Source organism: Thermobia domestica, chromosome 5, assembly GCF_964235325.1.
Source record: "Thermobia domestica chromosome 5, izTheDome1.hap1.1, whole genome shotgun sequence".
NCBI classification, from domain to species: Eukaryota; Metazoa; Arthropoda; class Insecta; order Zygentoma; family Lepismatidae; genus Thermobia; species Thermobia domestica.
The window spans coordinates 300554417-300571438 of record NC_137458.1 but is presented as its reverse complement, the minus strand read 5'-3'; the positions used below and the strand labels follow the sequence as shown (position 1 = coordinate 300571438).

Below are 17022 nucleotides of genomic sequence, written 5' to 3'. Positions count from 1 at the left end.
CAGTCACGCTGCGTGAGTGCACGCGGAATACAGTCATGTTTACGAAGCAATATCAGAGGAGCTGGTTGAAAATTGAATGTGCTAGAGGTAGGAATGCAAAACAGTGCTACGAAGTATTGCAAGATGTTTGTGGTGCAAGTGCATTACCATACCGTACAGTAGCATGGTGGGTCAAAACCTTTAATGACGGACGACCAAATGTCACATTTATGCCTTGCTCCAGCCATCTTCCTGTAAGTAAAGAAGATGTGCAGAACGTGAACGCGTTAGTGCTAGCAGATCGGAACGCCACTATTCTTTAATTGGTCAACGATACAGGACGGGTTCCAGATGATCTGACTGAATAACACAAGTGCATGCGATATGATGTCGCTCGAACACACTTGGAGCGATATCAACGTGAAGGTGATCATTGTTATTGGTGAGACCTTGGTCAGAGCGTATGAATCACAGCTGAAACGACAATCAAACTAGCGGCGTCATCCTGAGTCACCGAGAAAAACAACAGTTCGGAATATTCCAACCAATGTGAAAGTTATGCTCATCATTGCATACAACTGGGATGGTGTAACCACAAACCATACCGTCCCCGAAGGACACACCATTAGTGCAGAGTACTACTGCATTTTTTGCAAAACAATCTGCAAAAGCAACTGTAAGACGAAAATGACGCCACTTCCTGACGAACCCACCCATCATTCTGCATGACAATGCAAGGGCACACTCAGCAAGTGCGGTCACTGATTTGTTCCATCGTTGGGGCTTGGAAGTGCTGTATCACTCCCGCTATTCTCCAGATTTAAGTTCCTGCGACTACGACCTCTTCCGGAAGATGAAGGAACCACTTCGTGGGACACGCTTCCATACAGTCGATTATCTCCTCCGGGCGACCGATCGCTTCATCCGCACTATTCAGAGATTAGGCACTACCAACGGCATCTAGCGACTTCCACATTGCTGGGAACGCGTAATTCACAATGCTGGTGATTATATCGAGGGCCTGTAAAACTTCGAACCTTGTAAGTACTCTACTTCTCAAAATATACCGTTGTTGTCATTACTAAAAATCTAACCCTTGTATTTGGACAACTGCAGTAATTACTGTAAATACGCGCGTAATTTTCGCCCTCGCATAATTTTCGCATCCCAGTTTTGAAGGGCATTTTCTGTATATTTTATTTTCCTCGCGTAATTTGCGCACGCGAGGATTTGACAGTGATTTCTTAATCTATTTTTTAATGTTATTTTTCTACAAATTTAGAATTAGTTGTTTGTTGTCAATTCTTGCTACAAAGAAAATGTGTACCGGTATTTTCGTGTTATTTTGACTGGGAAAAAAAATAGATGATGTTCACTGATGTGGCTATTTTTTTTCGCATAATTTACGCACCCTTGTTTCAAAACAACTTTTTTCGTCTAAAAAAGTGCCAAAATTACGCGAGTAAATACGGTACGTCAAAAACACATATCATTAAAAAACGTTGTACTGTAATAAACATTTTGATAAACACACTTTTTTAATGACACATTGTAACCTTACACTCCGGATTTGTCTCGTAAACAACTGTATTTTACTCAAGTAATATTCTCTTCTTTGTGAGCTCTGAGAACAGGATGGTAACGATTAAGCTTTCTGTCTCATTATTTCATTGTTTATATTTTCTTTTTCTTTCTTTTTTCTTTTTTTTTTTTTAAGAAATAGTTTCTTACCTACAAGATCCATCAGGATATTCTCTTCTAGAAAGAAAAAAACAAATTAGATATTTTCCTGAAAGCCTCGAAGGGCCAAGATAAATTATTTCCCGCCATATTTATTCCTTGATAACTGAACTGCCAGTGAATTGCAGTATTTGCATAAGTTTTTAATTGGTTTACAGTCAAAACATGTAACACACCTAGCCATCCCATAAGTAGAGTTTTCTTATGGTTTCCCTATTTTGTTAAATCCCTGCTATCTATATGGTGAACAAGAATTAACCGAACCCTTACACAATGAATCAGGAGTAAATGGTTATAATTACATTACACATCAAGTGTAATTGTAAGTGTTTCTCAATGATACAAACACAAATCTACACTCTTCCATGAAATTAAATAAAATTTCAACTTTAAGGTTCCATGTTTATACTCTTTAAGCTATAGGAGACGAATGATTGCTAAATATGAATAATTACGAAAGGGTTGGTAGAATTATGCGGCCTGCCGTTGTCATTGTGTTATACGGCACCCTTTCTTTTGACCAGTTCCGGCCGTTTCCTTTGAGTAACAAGGTGCACTCGCGATAATTATCCACAGTGCAGGTCACAGTCTATCGTTCTATCCGGCGGCAGCAACCTGTAATGCACAATGCCTTTCCAATCAAACACACAGTATAACCTCCCCGGGTGCTAGTACGAGCTTTGCCACAGACTGTCGATCTTCTCCTAGCTTCGACCAGGATTTGTTTCCAAACTGTAGTTGTAGATTAACCATTTTCCATTACGCATGATCCACCATTTCAGAAATGAATCGAGTTTAATACGTTTCAGTAGATATTCGCGAATAGAAATTCGATCGACTAAGGTTAGTGTAAAGGGACAAGTTTTGCCGATAGATGTCACTACTGTCTTCGTATCTGTCCCATGTATTTTTTTCCTTTCACGAAAATTTACAATTTCTTTTATAAATTTCAACCTAGAGACTTCAAATTTTTAGAGAAGGAACTTCAAAACCTATTAAAGGAAACAATCCGTGCCGATTTTTTATTTAGAATTTTCTTCATTGTTGAAACAGTTTCATTGTTAAAGGTTTGGATATCCATTTCAACAATGAAGAAAATTCTAAATAAAAAATCGGCACGGACTATTGCCTTCGATAGATTATAAAGTTCCTTTTCTAAAAATTTGAAGTCTGTAGGTTGAAATTTGTAAGAGAAATCGTGAATTTTCGTGAAAGACAAAAAATACATGGGAGAGATACGAAGACTGTGGTGTCATCTATCGGCAGAACTTGTCCCTTTAAACCAACCTTAAATGTATTTTACTCACAATCTTGACAGATCTTGAGGAATCAAAACGTCGAGTTTTTGATACCCAGCTTTCTCCAAATGGTTTAACGCTGTTTGATTATGGATACTCGTATGTAGGTGATTGGCGATGTCATAATAGCTTACATGCTGATCTTGCTTGGCTTTTGCTTGAATATCATTCATTTTTACTGTAATTGATCGCCCACTGCCAGGAGCATCTTAGGACCGAAATTACCAGAGTAGAAACGACTATACCATCTTTTGGCTTTGCTTTTGACAACTTATCTTGCCTATAAAAAGCACAAATTTCTTCACGAGCCTGCTTGGGATTTTCGATTTATCTAAATAATATTGTAAAATGGTAGTGAAGTATTGCAGAATATTCGGTCATCTTTACCGTGTAATACCTTACTCTGATTATAACTATTCTAACGATTTTTGTACGTCTACTACCTTCAACTATCAAATGACGTTAGAGCTGACCTACTACAACTCATATACCCTGAAATTTGGACAGTAACGACATCTCGTGTGCAAAAAGCTCATATCTTTTTAGACTACCTGATACATTGAAAGGAAAGGCAAACGTGCTGCCATCTGATGGCGAAAGTCAAACTTCTGCACCTACCCTAACCTATTACAACAATAATGTATATTTTGTATGTACTTCTAAGTATTGTTTCTATTTACGTTCAAAAGAGTTATTTAAAAGGCACAAGCTGTTAAGAAGAAGAAGATACAAAGAAATAATTTTAAATATTTTGTATTATATCGATATATTTCTTGTTTTTCGTTGTTATGACAACCTGTTTATTTAGTTGATATGGTAGCTAAAAAAAGATACAACGAAGAGCCATCTTGTAGGAATGTCATTGTTCATTTTTCAATGTGACAAATTCGATATATAGTACGAAATATACCAGGGAAGCAAGAAAGTTCGTGCGCTTTTGAACCACTCCCGCTTCCATTTGGCTGCTGCGGCGATATCTGTCCCCGGAGCATGAAAGTTTTGACTGTTTGGGAAAGCTTATTCATTGACGCATCAGCCACGGTGAATATAACAACGCATTTGTGAGTGTAATGTGTAAAAATCGCTCGTGATCATGTCAGTGTCAAATGAAGTTTTTAGAGCTTGTTTGCTTTATACGAGTTTAAATTGGGGACAAATGGTGCAGAAGCAGCTAGAAAAATATGTGTTGCGCTCGGAGAGGGTGTAATAAGTAAATGTACAGCACAAAAATGGTTCCAGACCTTTTCAACTGGTGACGAGACCTTTCAAGATAAGCCTCGCTCTGGGAGGCCTAAATCAGTGGATATGGACCACCTGAAGGCCTCTATTGAAGATTATTCCAGTCAAACATGTGAGGAACTTGCTCACCGATTCGAGGTAAGCAGGAAAATTATTAGGGTAAGTCTGCATCAGTTGGGGAAGACCTGAAAACCGGGTCAGTGGGTTTCTCACGAGCTGACCGCTATGAGCCAAGTTCTAAGACTGAATATCTGTTCATTTTTGTTGACGAGACACAAAATCTGTCCAATTTTGGACCGTATAATAACTTATGACGAGAAGTGGGTTATGTATGACAATAAAAAACGGTCATACCATTGGCTATCACCGAATGATCCGAAGCCTTTGACTGCAAAACCGAACATCCATCAACACAAGGTTTTGCTCTGTGTTTGGTGGACTACAAACGGTATCGTGCACTACGAATTCTTGGAACGTGGTAAGACAATTACCAAAGATGTGTACTCATCACAACTGAGAACGGTAGCCACCAAACTGACCCAGAAACAGCCAGCACTAGTGAACAAAAGAGGTGTGCTCTATAACCAGGACAACGCGCGCCCTCACACCGCAAAACAAGCGCTGGAAGTAGTCTCAGAACTTGGTTGGGAGCTTGTATCTCATCCTCCCTACTCCCCAGATGTCGCCCCTTCGGATTGCCATTTATTCTTGGCCATAGACAACTTTATGCGTGGCAGGCAGTTCAAGACTGAACAAGACGTCAAAAATGCAGTTGCTGTTTTCCGAGGCTCGGGAACAAATATTCTACAAAACTGGCATTTACAAGCTTGTTGAGCGCTGGGAGAAGGTTGTAGAAGCAAATAGAAGCTATTTTGCCGAATAAACAAACCGTTAAAACCCTGTAATTGACAGTCTTCTTCCATAGTATAAAAGCGCACGAACTTTCTTGCTTCCCTGGTATATTGGGAAGTGTGTACTCGAGGTGTGATTTTATCATAATCTTACGTAGTATATAAATACTCAATATATATTTGGAATCAGGGATTGTAACGGAAGAAATAACGTTACACTATCCCAAAGTGTTGGTGGCTACTCCTAAAGCTTCCAAAAGATTTTTCTTAGTAGTGTGAAGATCCTGTATGTACTCAACTTCACCTCCAGCCAAGCCATTCTTTATCTCTTTTTAAACCGGCTATGTTTATCTTTATGTGTTGCTTCGTTCATTTACCTAATTCTGTAACACTAACTCTGTGTTATTTTCACACCACTCAACACCGGCTTTATGCCAAACCGGTAACACTGAGTCTGTGTTAACCGTAACACCAGGCTCGGTGTTCAGACAACACGCTTAAGTAGGGTTGCCAGATTTGTAAAATCAAAAAGGAGGACACTTTGACTTTTAAAAAATCACTAAAAAAGTTGCGTTTACCGAAACCTAAGCTTGCTTCCAGGTTATATCAAACAACACATTTTAAACAAAAAGAAAAAAATAATATAGAAAATAACACATTATTAAAGTAAACTAATACAAAAAGTACAACTACAAAATGATGATTGACTAGCAGGCAGCAATACTTATAATATTTATAAATCGTGGTATTTAATAAAGTCATGGTACTAACAACTTATTTATCCTATTTCCATTCTGGCAATATTTTAAGCATCTTGAAAACCTGTTTACTGATTCATCTCCTGAATCATCCCTGTTCCATTAATTAGTCTCCAAACTCAAAAAAGGAGGAGAAAAGCGGGTCCGGCTTGAGTACAAAGCCGGACATCAATTTTTATGTCCAAAAGCCGGATTGTCCATCTAAAAACCGGACGTCTTGCAACCCTACGCTTAAGTTGTATTCATGCTGGAACCACTATCCTGAGTTAAATTAACTTATATCTAGGTATTAACTATTATTTCTTGCTGTATACTTTTACAATTGTTTTTGCAAAACATAATGACGGGTAAATAAGATTATTTTGGCCCTTGTACTATACATTTATATCTTATTAAAATTCTTGATTAAAATATTCACAGAAACTAAAAACACTGTTTGGAAATGTAGATAAATATTTTTCCTTACGTACGGTCTTAAAGAAAAGCTAACCACAATTTATCTTCATCACAAATATTAGTGAAAAATCTATGCTTCACGTTTTATTATGAAATAAAAGTAGTGGCGGGTCTTAAGAGAAGTCAATCGGTACAAAAAGTATAAATTTTAGCGCTACGAACTAAAAGGAAGAAGCTTATCTAAAGTAATTACTCTTACGTGAAGTTTTCTGAAGCTATATGAAGCTCTCTTACACACTGAGAAAAATCCGTTCTCCGGACAGCGGTATATTGTACAAATATACGGTATCCTCTTGCTTACTATAGAAATCAGTATGGAGCATGCATTATCAGTATGCTACATAGGCACTGCCCTTAGGTGTTACATCATGCCCTTGCAGGATGTCTGACATCTAACAGTTTTCCGTATATCACATGCATATACTTATGTTACCTTCGTCAGCTATATGTTATATACATCCATTTGTATGTGAGATCCTGACCGCCTACATTGTTAGATACAGAAAGTACGTATCGATGGAACACATACAGAAAGTATTATAAAACATGCGTTTTCAGTTATACGTCTGCTGTACGTTAAAACTACAGGAATTACGCATGTAACCTATCTTTCTAAGTACGCCACCTACAATTCTTTTTCTCTGTGCAGACCCGTATCCACAGGACGCACGGGGCCAGTCCCCTAAATTTTTACTTCTTCTAAAATTTTCAAGGTAAGCTTGCAAATGAGCTATAATATCGTGATGAACTATAATATCGTTGGATCGCCGCCCCTTAACTTCTACCGGACCCCCCTACATTTTTAGGAAGGCTACGGGTCTGCCCCCTTACCTTCCTTTGTAGCTATAAACCCCACTCCTTTTTTTAATTGATATGACTTCTCTGAAAATCTGCTTTTGAAATAGAGTTTAAATGGTACAAAAACTAAGAACGTTTAAACTAATAGGCGAAATTTCGTAATATGCAAAAATCAATAGAGAGACATTGTTGACATACCCCACAATACCACTCAATTAACATCGTTACATTTTTTTAATAATATTTTTTTTTTAAGCAGAGGAACTCACTTTGGAAAAAACCTACCTTAATCACCTTAGGTTTTTATATCTTGGCATTACAATGAAGCAGAATTTACAATGATAGGCCTACTACACGTTATTTGTCACTAACGATAAACTACGAAAAAATTGAAAAATTTTCCTCAAAAATTATACTGTAAAACCTGCCTTCAGCGGACCCTTTGTTAAACGGAAAACTGTCTTAAACGGAAATATTCCACGGTCCTATGAATTTTGGACTGAAAAACGTGTAAAAGTCCCTTCATTAAGCAGAAACTGTATTACACGGACAACGGAAAGCAAAATAAACCTTTAACGTAAAATTCTGAGTTCCGGACTACAGAATTTAAAAAATTTTTAGACATTGTATGAGGGGAAACATATATATTATAGTGTCTTCCATAAACCTTTCTGGACAATTTGACGTACGGCATAATGACTGATTTACTTTAGTGTAGTTTCTCATGGTGCTGTGTATGCGGAAAGTCGAGCAGCCAAGCAGCAATGTATACTGAAAACCCTGTTTGACTATTAGAAAAATAAAGTAAACATGTACATAGCATACTTTGTGTTCCTTTTAAGCTTTTTCATGAGTGTGTGTGTGTGTGTGTGTGTGTGTGTGTGTGTGTGTGTGTGTGTGTGTGTGTGTGTGTGTGTGTGTGTGTGTGTGTGTGTGTGTGTGTGTGTGTGTATGAATTAGTAGAAGAAAGAAGTACTATAGTTGAACAAGCTACGTACAGCAATATATTTTCTCAGTATGTCCGTTATAAGCATGTATTTTGTTTTTTTAAGGAAAGGTCTACCTCTATGAAGCGGAAACATGACTTTAACGGAAATTTTGCTAGTCCCGCTCGATTCTGCTAAAGACAGGTTTCACTGTATCTCCTAATTTGAGAGCCTCTTCGGTGCCTGCACAACGAGTGTCTCAAAAATACTTCAAGTTCTATGATATACATTTCTCAAGTTTCGTTGAAGTTCGGTAAATAGGTATGGAAATACAAACGAATGAAGGACAGTGTTTGTAGGTAATGTAACTTGTAGTGATAAGAGGGATGGGACATATAAATAGAGATAACGTGTGGTTTCATGTGTAAACGGTACCACATAACTTTATGAGTAAAATGTGTGGTGGAATAAAATTTGGAATAAAATTAAAAATGCAATTATAAATAAAACATCATTAATAATCTCGACCACTATATGGTCTATAGTCCTTAAAAGAGATATAGGAACTTTACCTTCAGCGCTTCGTTGAAATCTACCTGTGAAGAACAAAGAAATATTTGTATAACAAGTAATACTAAAGTTAAATGAAGTTCACAAAAGTAATTACATACTAATATTATGGTATTCAATATGTAAATACTAATGTCATTTATAACTTAGATCTAAAACTTGTACATCACCAGATTTGAGCTCACTGAGCAGCATTTCGTGAGACAATTTCTTCAGGTCATGTGTCACAGCTACACTGAGGTGTTGAAACAACACAAAATGACTACCACTTTAGCGTGTTACTTGTGTGTTAATTCAGCACCAAGCACATTGCCTTCCGAGCATATCAGAAATAACTCGTTACTACCTGAGAGAATTTGCCTTGGTATTTATCGTTTGATATGAGCAAAGCTTTGCGAAGTAATGAATAATGTTTTGTTTTCTGTAATCGATCACAATAATATTGTTGTAAACCTGTAAATCGTCTGACAAAAGTGACATAGGCAACAGTTCTGCCATCTTCTGTTCATACGTGCTAAGACACAAGAATAACAAATAAAGAAAATAGATGGAAGCACTGCCATCTGTGTAACTGTTGTCAGATGATTCACAGGTTTACAACAATATTATTGTGAGCGATTACAGAAAACATAGAATGTTATTAGTCACTTCCAATAAATGCAAAATATATTTCGCAAAGCTTTACTCATACCAAAACAATGAAGAACGACGCAAATACTCACAGCTAATAACAAGGTATTTCTGATATGCTCTGAAGGCGATGTCTTGGTGTTGAACCGTCAGTATCAACGCACTGTTCACAACTACCTCGTTGCTTATAAACGTCGTCGTTGGATCACTAGCTGCAATGATCTTTCCACCATCACCCATCCTACCAGGTACTGGAAGCGATTCCACCAACTCACTGGCCGATCATCTCGTACACCGTACCCTCTCTTAGCTGGAGACGAAGCTCTCGCTGACGATACTGCTAAAGCAAATGCTTTTGCCGATTATCTTCAAGGCATTTTCACTCCTCTTGCACCTGTCCCATCAATACGCCGTCATCCAGCAGAAAATCTCAATCTTTCTTCACCCGATCTCCAACCCAATTCCAACCACCATTTACCTGCAAATAATTATCTTACTGCCCCTATTACGGTCGAAGATATCCGCAGTACAGTCGCCAGAAAACGTCAGTCGGCTCCAGGCGCTGATCGTATCTCTTACCGACATATCAAAGAGGCTCCCTATGTTCTTCTCCATTTACTTTCAGTTATTTACACATTTATTTTGCGTACGGCCTACATTCCGACTCACTGGAAATCATCGATCACTCTAATGTTTCCCAAACCAAACAAACCTCCACATGATGTCTCTTCTTACCGGCCTATTCAGCTCACTCTTGTATTCAGCAAAATTCTGGAACGCATCCTTGTCACACGTCTACATCGTCATCTTTCCGATCATAATCTTCTTCCTCTTCCACAAGCTGGCTTTCGACCTTCTTATAGTATCAATGATCAGCTTCTGCGCCTTACCACCCATATCACAATGCAGTTCAACACATCCAAACCTTCCTGCCTTGTCTTATTCGATTTGGAAAAAGCTTTTGATAAGGTGTGGCATCTTGGTCTTGTGTACAAACTCTTCTCTTACCGCCTTCCTCTGTGTTACATCCGTTTCATCTTCCACTTTCTTTCTTGCCGCCTTAGTTATATATCTATCAACAATCACCTCTCGCACCCTATATTTCTCCATTCTGGTGTTCCTCAAGGTTCCTCACTATCTCCGTTATTATATCTGTTATATGTGGCCGACTTTCCTATTTTGCCTAGAAATATCAGTTTATATCAATTTGCGGATGACACAGCCTTTCTCGCCATAGCCAATACTATCCAAGAGATAAATCGAACTCTGCAGATTGCTATTGACACATTTCTCTCATGGTGCAATCACTGGCTACTGACCCTAAATGCTGCTAAAACACAAACCATTATCTTTCTTCCTCCAAACAAACGCTCTCGCGTGTACCGCAACCCTGCTAACTTTCATGTTCATGTCGACAACGTTCCTCTTCAGCCTCAAAACACCGTCACTTATCTTGGTATAGTTTTTGACAGACATCTTAAATGGACTGCTCATCTCAGGTCCATCTGCGCCAAAGCCTATAATCGCCTCAACCTTTTACGCCGTATCACTGGTACTACCTGGGGATTGAACACACATACCTTATTAACCACCTACAAAGTTTTTCTCCGCCCAGTTCTCACCTTCGGTTTTACAGCCTGGATAGCCGCAGCTCCCTCATTTTATACCAGACTTCAAATTCTTGAACGGCACGCCCTCCGATTAGCTTTCCGTATCCGCCTTCCAAGCCCAACTCATGAACTCTATGATCGCACCCCATTTCCCCACATACTCTATCACCTTGAAACCCTACGCCTCCGCTACATTTCAACTCGCTTTCAAACTCATCATCCCCTCCTACTAGACACGATGCATCACTTTGCTTTACACCCGACCGATGTCCTTCTCCGTCATACCCCTCTTTCGCTCCTATTTACCTTGTACCACTTCTCCTTACCACCTGACAGTCCTGACCATCTTTTCATCACAGACTACATCACTGACACGGCATCACCTTGCATTATTCCATCTTATGCACAGTAGTCCTCTTGTTTAACTGGGCTTCCCCTGTCTCCATCAGATCCGGAGTTGCCCCCGGATCAGAAGATAACACACATCTGTCTTGCTAACAAAACCCGTTGCTGTGACGTCTTGTGCACCTCATTACCATTCATTCCCATCCACCTTCAACTATGATTATGGTTAACGGCCATAATGTCCAACCCTTCTCATACTATATGATACACTAGTCTGTTTGATCTGAAAATGCTCCAATATATTTATGATGATGTAAAATAAAATGTTGAAATAAAGTTTAATAAATCTACGAGTACCCATCCACAATTTTCCAATCCCCATCATTCCTTTACTCCACTTCCCGATATAAAGGGCGGTACCCTTTGGGCGGGAGCTAGTCGTCTACGACTAGCAAAAAAAAAAAAAAAAAAAAAAAAATCTTGGTGTTGAACTGATACACAAGTAACACGTTAGAGTGGTAGTCATTTTGTTGTTTCAACACCTCATTTTTTACAGTGTAGTTATGGTATGTGTCATTGAATTGCATAGAAATATTGAAGTTGCTTTGCCAGTTTACTCAAAAATTCGAAAATGTGATATATCCACATGTTCATGTGTGATGCAGTTTCCGTGCTGATTTCTTTTTCTTTTCCATTTTTTTTTCCATTTAAGTATAAACATTCACAAACTTTACGAACATGAAATGATAAGCATATTTCGGTAAAAAGATGAATCAAAGCCTTGATATTACAGGTATCGGGGATCATCACTTTCTTTGTAAAGCTGAGGGAGAAGCAGGAAAATAGGAAAACGAAACGGCTGGCCGCAGGACTCAAGCATAATACCTCTCGTTCATGAGATAAGGTTTAAAAGTTCACCAAAAATCAATTATTTCAAGGTATAGTTTTAAGATAAGGTTGAAACTCCATATATATTAGCTTATTAATTTATTTTAGTCGATTGGTTACAGTTTAGCGTCCCTTTACTACACCAATAATATATGAGATGTGAACTTATAGTTCAAGGTAGAATCCGAATCAAATTTCAAAGCTCTCACACCGAGAATCGAATCCAACACTCTGTGCACCAAAGGCGCGTGTGCTAGCAATTTAAGCACCGGCGAGAACTTTCATATTATTGTTTGTTTGTTTATTCAAGTATACCGTCCCTTTTCAGCACAGAGGCTGTACGAGACGCCGATTTACATTTTAAGGTGGAGTCCGAACCATCATAATGCATTCAAAATTTTCCAACCGGGAATCAAACACACATCGTGTACTAAAGACATGCGAGCTAGCCACTGGATCAGCACGAAATTTTGAGTTCGAGTTTAACTTCCTTTTCAGCAACAAGGTTATTTATATGAGTGTGGAACTACATTTTAACGTGGAATCTGAAGTACATGAGCTCCCACTGAGAATCGAAGTGTTATCAAAATTAATAATAATAATAATAGGCCTAATGGTCAGAATTGTGTATTTTTTTGTATTTTTGTGTATTTTGTATCTTTTGTGATACAAACGTGATTGTTACGTAATATTTAGATTTTTCATGTATGATTTCGTTTATACAAGAAATAATTTCGTTTCAAAATACAAGAAATAATTTTCTGCGTATATATAAAATATTTCAGAAACTTCTGCGTAACATTTCAAAAACTTCTGCGTAACATTTCAAAAACTTCTTTTTCATCATTAGCTTTCGTAGACCAACATACTTTATTTGGTTACATTTTACACTTATAAGATTCATACAATATATTTTCAGTCATGAAAATTCAAAAAAGGAATCTGATTAAGCAAATATAATTATAAAACTTAACATCATAAGATGAAATCATTACTAAACACACTTTTCAATATTTTAAGCAGACACGTGACTTTGTTTGTGATTGTTGTTGTTCGTGATTTAACGTTTTCCTATTTTCATAGTTAGTAACTTCTTTGCACGTGGAGGAACTACTTTGCACATGTTCCTTAGCCTCGCTCTCGGCTCCGCTGAAATAATGCTTAACAGAAAACATTTTTGCCTTTTACGTTTCGTAAAACAAACTATAATATTATGGTAAATTGATACTACCTTCAATACTTCCTTCAGGTCCTTCTGTGAAAATAAAGAAGCATTTGTAGCAGTAATGGGTAATACTAGACCATATAAAATGTAAAATTTGTTTTTAACTGGTTACTCTAATTACAAATTACATACTTATATCATACATAGGGTTGTCAACTCTGGAAAATAAAAAAAACTGGCACCCCCTCAAAATTCCCTATGGTATAGGTCTCAAATTTACATTCTATATATGGCATTGTGTTTCTCGGAGTTCGTAGACCACCCTTGATCCACACCGTGGTTCCAGGCGGACTATACGGAACATGATCCTTTTTAAGTAATATTCCGAAAATGTATAACTGTTCCAGTACAAGGCATCGTCGCTGTTCCAATATACATCACTCCATGCATTGTTCTGAGTCTACAGAATTTTGCTACATTGTTGTTTGTTTCTTGAAATTTAGCACCCCTTTTCAATACAATTGCTATATGAGACGTGGAACAACAATAGAATCAGAACCACCATAATACATTCAAATTCTAATGCAAGAGCTGCTCGAAAAGTTTCTGCAAACTACTACTAACAGAAACGCTAGCGTTTCACTATTATAACCAGGGCCCGGATCTTGTTGACAAGTCAACTTTTTTCTGTTACGCATAGGACAAGGCAACTTCAAATAAAAACTTTATCCGTCAACTCAAGGTTCTAAAAGTATATTGTTTTAGGTTCAACTTTTGGTCACTTTTTGCGGTTTTGAAGTTTCACGTCATTTTTTAATATTTTAAGGTAACTTTCAGGTCACTTATGGTCTTTTTAGTCTTTTTCTTCTACATAAGGATATCTTAAAATGAACACTGTTTACGGATTTGAAAAATACGGAGTTATCTCTTTTCCTGGTGCCTGACTATTGGGTGGAAAAACTGCATTCCTAGACTGTAACTAAGCTGTAGCTGGTTGACGAGGGGTAGTGGTTGCTAGGTGGCCAAACAGATGGTTTTAGATTATTGGCCACAAAGGATGTGATCATATGAATAACTAAAGAATAGATTAGAAGACGTACAAAGATTTTAAACAGGGCTTTTATCTATTATTCTCATGTATAGTCTACACGTGCGAACTCCTATTCTTTAAGTGTGCTTCCTAGTTTCAATTCGGGAGTGAGTTGACGCTTTCAGTACGTACAATGCCGTACAATGGACTGATCAATAGACTGCAACTAACTGAAACAAAACTTTTGAGAATGAGTCAGAAATGGTAATTAAAATCTAATAGATATTCAAAAAATTACAATGTTTAACGAAAGAAACGTTTTTTTTTTTTTAAAAAAAAAATTGTAACGTCAATTTTTGTGAATTAGGGTCATTTTACCGGAATCTTAGTGTCATTTTATGGGTCACTTTCTAGAAAAATTTAGGTCAACAACATCCGGGCCCTGATTATAATATTCTGAGGAATAGACCTTTCTATGTTTATAATTATTATCTTTGATTGTTGAAGCATGTTTGTTTATTTTTCACAACAATTTGAAGAAGTTTTTCGGAAACCCCTGTTCGGAGTGGGTTAACAGCTCCAGACAACACAATTCGCTCTCCATGCTTTTTATTTTGTCATCTATGGTGACAGAAAGAAATCACTAGGTGCTAAATCAGGTGAGTACGGATAACGAATCATTAATTCGACATTGTTACTGAAATAGAAAATAAGTTTTTGTAGTGAGTAGGAACTGGAGTTGTTTTGGTGAGGAATGACGCGATGATTTTAGTTTGTTTTCCGCAATTCATTCATAAATTCTGGCAAATACATAGTTGTATATCACTCAGTATTTACAGCTCTCTGATATTCTAAACCTATGGTAGCAAAACTTCATATAATACATTTTAGACGTAATGAAAGTTAAAAAAGTAACTTCATTAAGCAAGCTTATCATTATAGAGTAAAATGATAATTAAACACGACTTCCTTTACGTCATGCAGACGTGCTTTCTAATTTAACCTGTTTCTCGTTTCATATTTAACAAGTGCATTCTACGTGATGGAACTACCTTGTATATGTCCCATGGCATCGCTCTGAGCCTCGCTAGAACTACGCTTAAGAGCCCAAATAGCAGACAGTTTTCAAATTTACGTTTCGTAAAAGACACTATAATATTATGGTAAATTGATACTACCTTCAATGCTTCCTTCAGGTCCTTCTGTGAAAATAAAGAAACATTTGTAGCAGTAATGGGTAATACTGGGCCATATAAAATTTAACATTTGTTTTTAACTGGTTACTTTAATTACAAATTACATACTTATATCATAGTAAGACATATATATAGGAGAGACAGGAAAGAGAGTGAAAGAAAGATTAAAACAACATGAAGATGATGTTAGGAGGAAGAAAGACATCAATGCCATATATAAACATGTTAATTAGACGAATCACGGAATTAATTGGGATAAGACGGAAGTATTGGAGATGGAGAAAAGAATGATAATAAGGAAGTGGAAAGAAGCAGATTGGATAAAGAAGGTAGGAAGGGATAAACTGATGAACGGGACAGGAGGCTTACTTATTAATGAATTATGGCAAGGAAGTTTGGATAGTATAGACAAGAAGAAAATAAAAAATAGGCCCTTATAAGAAACAAAAATGGCGGAACGTGATAGTCGGAAAGTGAACAAGAAGACTTACGGGATTGGCTAAAGGCCTCAGAAAATAGATGAAGAAAAACAAAAAGAAGGACAACAATAATTATATATATATATATATATATATATATATATATATATATATATATATATATATATATATATATATATATATATATATATATATATATATATATATATATATATATATATATATATATATGTCTGTTAAAAGTATTTAAATGTTTTGATAACAATCACTATATATATGACTGCTAAAGAATTTAAATTTTGTCATAACAATGACTATAGATGTATGTCTGTATTTTCATTTATTTTCGATATTGTCTGAAGAAGGATATGTTAGATATCCGAAACCGTTATTATAATTTAAAATAAAGTGTGTTTGAAGCTTTGATCAGTGTTTATTTCGTTAAAATTATATCATAGATCATGCTCCCTCAGAATTCAGCTGCTACGATAACTGCTAGTGAAACGGTTTGCTAAAGTAATATGTAGGATGTAAGTTAGTTATGAGCAATACAGCAAAGTAATGTCAGTGTTTCCATTTCAATATTCTCGACACCAAATCGAGTAGTTTCAAGAGGGTAAGTGGCTGCTTAAACAGTTAAAGAAGACATAATTAGGGCTGGGTGCATAACACAGAATGAACTATAAGGAACAAACAGTAATTGGGAACTTAATCAACTCCAAGTTCATTCAGCTCTTCTTGGGAGGAGTTGTATTTTCACGTAGAAGACAGAAATACAATGAGATGTTTAACATGTCGGAAAACTTTAAGAGGTTGTCGGAAAAAGTTTAACGTCAAGCGACATTATTCAACATATGACACTAATGAATACGATAAGTATGAAGGATAGAAGAGAGCACAGGTTGCTGCAGAAATGGTAAAAAAAGAAGAAAAGAAAAAAGTTTAGAGGAAAGTCGATAAATATGGAAAACGTTCCATTTTGTGTAATGTTTACATGTACTCAAATCACTGACTTCTGGTAAGTAAAAACAAGATATGAATAGCTCTAAGAACCAAAAGTAGTACAAAGTCGAAATGTGAGAAAAAGGGAACGCAGTATGGAA

General features: G+C 36.8%; 1 protein-coding gene across 1 annotated transcript in view; it reads right to left on the bottom strand.

The window, feature by feature from the left end:
• LOC145685611 (uncharacterized) overlaps window positions 1–17022 on the bottom strand; it is a 171188-nt gene that overhangs the window by 50865 nt on the left and 103301 nt on the right. Inside the window, exons 11-14 of the mRNA XM_081758000.1 lie at window positions 15462–15485; window positions 13320–13343; window positions 8618–8641; window positions 1711–1737 (exon numbers count right to left, since the gene is read on the bottom strand). Coding sequence (XP_081614126.1) covers window positions 1711–1737; window positions 8618–8641; window positions 13320–13343; window positions 15462–15485 — 99 coding nt within the window. The remainder of the gene's footprint in view (window positions 1–1710; window positions 1738–8617; window positions 8642–13319; window positions 13344–15461; window positions 15486–17022) is intronic.